Genomic DNA, 6,000 nt, shown 5'->3' on the forward strand with positions numbered 1-6,000 from the left:
ATCAAACATTTCGTATTCATATTAACTGAAGGTGACTCGATTTGAAAACGAAAAGAATCTTCTCGTGGTATCCACTCAAGTCCGAGCACTTTAACCCTTTCGCTCCGAACGACGGATATATCCGTCATCCACATTAAAACCCGCGGAGCCGAACGCCGGATATATCCGACATCCACATGATCGCCCTTTGGAGACGAACGCCGGATATATCCGACATACTGGTCAAATCGTGACCTAGTTTTTGGATAGCACCGCCTCTTGTGACTGATGCGTAAATCTTTTGACGAAACGAATAAACGACACATCATACAAATTATATTTGTTCTACCTGCATTTTTTCATTCCTATTGTGTTACGTGCCATAAGGGAATAAAAAATCGAAAATACTACAAACTTTAGGATAAAGAATTTCAGCGAAGTTTTGTATTGGTACGTCCGCCTGCTGTTTAAAAATATCCTCACTTTTTACAAGTATTATAAGTTACTTTTCATTCCAATAAAGTGTTTAGGTTTTGCCCTTCATAAAATGGCATCAAGAGAATTGCAACTGGCGTACAACTTGGATAGATTAAGCATTGATCGGGATAGCTGCAATAAAAGCGAATCAGAAATAGTTCCTCGCAAAAAAAGACGCCTGAATGTATTAAGTACCTCAGAGTCTGAGGAAATCGAAGAGAATCGCGTGGAAAGTGTAGCCGTATCAAATATGGTATAGACAACGGAAAAATTCGAACCCAAAGTTCACCATTTCAATCCACGGAATTCCGGAATACAATCAGGGATAAGAAGCTCGTGGAAAATTATAGATTTTTTTCAATTATTTGTGAGCGAAGAATTAATGGAATACATTGTTGAAAAAACGAACAGCTATTGGCAACAAAAGAAAAACAATAATGAAATAATAGCTGCTACAGATCTAAGTGAACTATACTGCTTTATTGCAATATGTTTTTTGATGACCCGCAACAAAAGGCTATCATTGGCAGAACACTGGAGCCTTGATAAACTATTGAAAAGAGATATTTTTAGCGATATAATGAGCAGAGACCGGTACTTCTTATTTCTGCGAATGTTATACTTTAGTAATGATCAAGTATCCAGTTCCGATCGATTACGTAAAATCCGAAAAATCATTGATGATTTACGAGCAGCATTTTCGAACTTCTTCTACCCTTATTCTAACTTATGTATCGATGAGAGTCTGCTACTATACAAAGGCAGACTGTCTTTCAAACAGTTTATCCCATCGAAGAGGAATAGATTCGGCATAAAATCATTTGTTCTGTGTGACTGCAAGACAGGTTACATTCAAGATTTTATTATTTACGGGGGCTGATACCACTATAGGGCCTGAAAATAAGGATTATGGTAAATCCGGAAGCATTGTAATGTCCCTCCTAGATCCATATCTGGGTAAAGGCCACACTCTACGTGGACAACTGGTATACAAGCCCGGCATTATTTGATGTATTACACAAAAATTATACAAATGCGTGTAGCACTGTCAAAAGGAGAAGGAAAGGAATGCCGAAAATGGATGAAAAATTGAAAAAAGGTGAAGCGTGCTTTCGCTCGGCCGGAAATATGTTAGCGATAAAATGGCAGGACAAAAAAGAAGTTTTTATGATCTCTACGATACATAAGGTAGAATTTGTGGATGTAAAAAACGGTACAGTACACAAGAAATCGTACAGAAACCATCTTGTGTAGTTGAATATAATAAATTGATGGGTGCTGTGGACAGCACCGACATGGTCATCAGCACCATACATTCTACAAGAAAAACAACGAAATGGTATAAGAAATATTTCTTTCATATGATCGACATGTGTTTATGGAACTCATATTGCTTATATAAATTAAAAACCGGTAAAACGCTATCAATTGCAAAATTTCAATTGAAATTGATCGATCAAATTTTGAAAAAATATCACAAACAATCAAGCCGTCATTGTATAAGACCCGGAAGCAATTACTCAGCACGACTCAACGGAAGACATTTTCCTTCTCCTTATGAAATTAACGGAAAAAAACTATCGCGAAGGTGTGTCGTATGTACAAAAAACGATAAGAGACGAGAATCTCGATATCAATGCCAGGAATGTGATGTTGGGTTGTGCGTGCATCCGTGTTTTAGAATATACCATACTGAACTAAATTATTAATCACTATATATTATATATTATATTTTATTTTATTACTCTATATTATATATTATTTCTTCACTTTTTTTAATTGCTAATGAGACTTTTTTTACCTATTAAATAAGTTTATATCTTATGCAGATATTATGAGTATATTGTTTTAAAGAAAAATCCCTTTTCTTCCAAAATACACTATCCACGCGCAATGTGCACATTTTCGGTGAGAGGTCCCGTTCAGGGGTGGCGCTACGGCGGACCGAACCGCCGTAGCGAAAGGGTTAAGCGTATCATCCTTATCGAATGTACGAGCGATAGCGAGTTCATGCTCTCCCGGAGGAATGTCGGTTAATAATTCTATAGAATTGGCAGCCCATTTGCGTAAATGAATACCGCCTCGTGCCATCAATTTCGTAAGCTGATCGCGACTTTCCTTTAGCGATGGAATTTCATCGGCGCCAAATAGAACGTCGTCGACGTAAATAAAATCTTGTACTATTGCTTGTGCTTTTGGAAAAGAATGACCTTCGTCGAGCGCTAATTGATTAATAACGCGCATAGCTAAATACGGAGCTGGAGCAGTACCGTATGTAACTGTAAGCAATCGATAAGATTGTATCGGAGAATTAATATTAGATCGCCAAAAAATCCGTAAAAAATCGACATCGTCTCGATGAACGCGGATCTGTCGAAACATCTTTTCGATATCGGCGGTGTACACATAACGAAACTGACGCCAACGAAGGATAATTGAGGACAAGTCGCGTTGTAATTTAGGCCCGGTCATTAAATGATTATTTAATGTAGAACCATTACTCGTTTTGCACGACGCGTTAAATACTATGCGAAGTTTCGTCGTGCTGCTAGACTCGCGGAGTACCGGATGATGCGGTATATATACCGCTTGGTTAAGCGTCGGATTTTCGTCGGAGACAAGTTCCATATGACCCATAGATTGATATTCATTTAAGAAAGAATGATAGGGTTTCGCGAGATCCGGATTTTTTCGTAGGCGTTGTTCTAATTTTGAATAAAAAAGAGCGGCCGTTTCGCGCGAAGATCCTATATCGAGCGGAGGGTTGGTTTTAAATGGTAACCGTATTACATAGCGGCCGTCTTCGGCGCGCTGATGTGTTTCGATAAAATGTTGTTCGCATTTTTTATCTTCTTCCGACAGCTGAAGTTCGGAAGAAATTTCCTCGATCTCCCAAAATTTTTGAAGGAGAGAATCGAGCAAAGGAATCGTTACGCAATTCAATGAAGTCGCAGAACCGGTGATTGAATTAGAAGTTCCGGTAGGACCGGATAATACCCATCCTAAAGCAGTAAGCTGGGCCGTCGGAGTTCCGGTCGGCCCATGTTTTATCTTTTGCTTTAATAAAGATCCATATAAATCTGATCCGATGAGCAGATGGATCGGATGATTGCTAAACAGATCTGGATCCGCGAGAGATAACTTCCGTAAATGCGGCCAATAATCTACGGTTTTAGTTCTTGAGCCAGCGTATGACGTAATTTTTTGATATACGAAAGCCGTCAATGAAAAGGTTGAGGAACCTCGCCCATTACAAGACTCGAGAGTAAGAGACACCTGAGATTTCGCTACGCCATTGTATCGTTCACCGAAACACTGTACATGGAGGTTCGCGCGGTAACGTTTTGTGCGCATAGTTTGACACAACGATTCCGAGATAAAACTAACAGCCGAGCCTTGATCTAACAACGCCCGAACTTTAAAATTACGTCCTTCGATGGTACGAAGTATTACCCATGCGGTGGCTAGAGTAAAACGTTCGGCGGATTTGTGAGCGGCGAATGAATCGTTTGAACGGAAGCGACGGCGGTCTCGTTCTTTATCTCAGGGGCGGCTGAGCCGCTCGGTTGAGCGTTAAGCGTTTTGTTTTCCGAAACAGAATTTTCACTAATCTTCTGTACTGGTATATTCGAGTCACGATGCAAGAGCGTATGATGTGCTCGTTGGCACAAATTACAACGTTTTTTACTCTTGCAACAAGTCGGGAAATGGCCGACTTTTAAACAATTAAAGCAACATTTATGCGATTTAAGAAACTGAGTTCTCTGTTCGACGGATTTACGCTTAAACTCGTCGCATAACATCAAATTATGATTGCCGGAACAATTCAAACATTTTTCGGTGGCTACATTATTCACCGAGGCCCGATTAGAACCTTTATTTTTATGAGACGAAGTATCCGTATTTAACTTAGAATGATCGGTAAGACCTCGAATTCGCAGCGTCATAAAATCGCGAATCTCTTCATACGTCGGAGATGCGGTTGACTTACCGCGTTGCAGATTCCACTCATTACGTGTGCGTGGACTAAGTTTTTGCGAAACAATATAGACTAATAAGTCATCCCATTTTTTAATAGGCCTGCCTAAATTTGTTAACGCGGCAACGGTATCGCGTAAACCTTTGAGTTCGACAGCGGATTCCGTTTTCATAATAGGAAAATCTGCGAAAGCATTAATATAGGCATGAATAATCGCGTTTTGATTATCGTACTCTTCGATAAGTAATTTTTACGCACCATCGTAATTTGTGTCTGCAATCTTAACATGATTGATTAATACTGCGGTTTCGCCCGTGACACTGGCTTTTAAATAATGTAATTTCTGCGTATTCGACAGCGATTCTTTCGAGGCGACGAGCGATTCGAATATTCCGCGAAAGTTTTCCCATTCCGCGAAATTACCGGAAAATTTCGGCAACGGGATTCGTGGTAATTGCAACGAAACCGCACCAGACAATTCGCGAGAAGAAACGTCGCTTACCGATGATGCCGCATTCGAGTCGCACCGGGAGAATTGACCTATTACGTCTGCGAAGTAGTCCGCCGCTTCGTGGTAGACGTTTTCAGCCGCAAAGAATTTCTCCTCGGTGAAGTATTTGACGGTACGCTGTTCGTCGGCCGTTGCTATCTGCTGAAGCTGGACGTTGAGACGTTGACATCTTTCCCACAATGTCTCCAAGGCGTCCAGTCGACTCTTCGCCTTGTATTGCGTGACGTTAGCCTTGCCCATTTTCTTAAAGTTGGGGAATACTCGCTTCATCGAGCTTATTGTAATAGATTGCTCGATGAGGAGGCCCTGCAGCGAGTCCGTCATGACGATAGGCCGATAAGATAAAGCCTTTCAGCAACAATTTACCACTCGTTGGTCGTTGAGGTGCTGAAGCGTGACGACAGTCCGTCGCACGCGGATGTGCGAAGACGCACTATAATTTTTCACTTAACAGCGCGCGAAAGCGTGCAACAACTATGTGTAACTGCGGATTACGCAGTACGCACTCTGAGGTGCGGAGTGCTAACGAGCACAAAGATTGCACTTAAGTTGTGCAGAGCGCTAAGAAGCGCGAGATTTGCGCGGCACTGCAGATTACGCAGGGCGCAAATAATAATGATACGTTGTGCTTAAGAGCACAAGTTTAATAATGCAAAATGACGCAAAGTTGACTGCGCGAACTTTATTTTCCCGGGAGTCCTTTCAACGCACTCGCGTTATTATTTGTAGCAGCGGAATGCGGATAGATGTCTTGATATCGCGCACCGTCTCCGTCTCACGCGACAGTTTTTATAAGTTTTTATAAGCTGTTACCTTAGCGTGTCAGCGTTCTCACTCGCACTCCGCGAACTGATTACCGAATCACTATCTGTTTTTCCAATATCCGGCTCGAAGGACCATTTAATGTAGCCGCGCCTTCGAATTACACGTCCACATTAACAGAATTTATTTGTTTCGCCGATCGGAGAGATAGGACATAAATTATTTGAGCGGGGTTAGTTTGTTGAAAAGTGTTTATTCCTTTCGACACCAACTCCCGGACCGTCTTAGGTAA

General features: G+C 41.2%; 1 protein-coding gene across 1 annotated transcript; it reads right to left on the reverse strand.

The window, feature by feature from the left end:
• Positions 1-3,920: 3,920 nt before the first annotated feature.
• LOC138934324 (uncharacterized) lies at positions 3,921-5,270 on the reverse strand. Its single transcript, XM_070297947.1, has 2 exons — positions 4,694-5,270; positions 3,921-4,618 (listed from the first exon to the last, which is right to left on the reverse strand). The coding sequence occupies exons 1-2, from the start codon at positions 5,268-5,270 to the stop codon at positions 3,921-3,923; spliced, it is 1,275 nt and encodes a 424-aa protein (XP_070154048.1).
• Positions 5,271-6,000: the final 730 nt, after the last annotated feature.

The sequence above is a fragment of the Polyergus mexicanus genome, unplaced genomic scaffold (assembly GCF_030449975.1).
Source record: "Polyergus mexicanus isolate NDT 795.1 unplaced genomic scaffold, iyPolMexi1.0 SCAF_6, whole genome shotgun sequence".
NCBI classification, from domain to species: domain Eukaryota; kingdom Metazoa; phylum Arthropoda; class Insecta; order Hymenoptera; family Formicidae; genus Polyergus; species Polyergus mexicanus.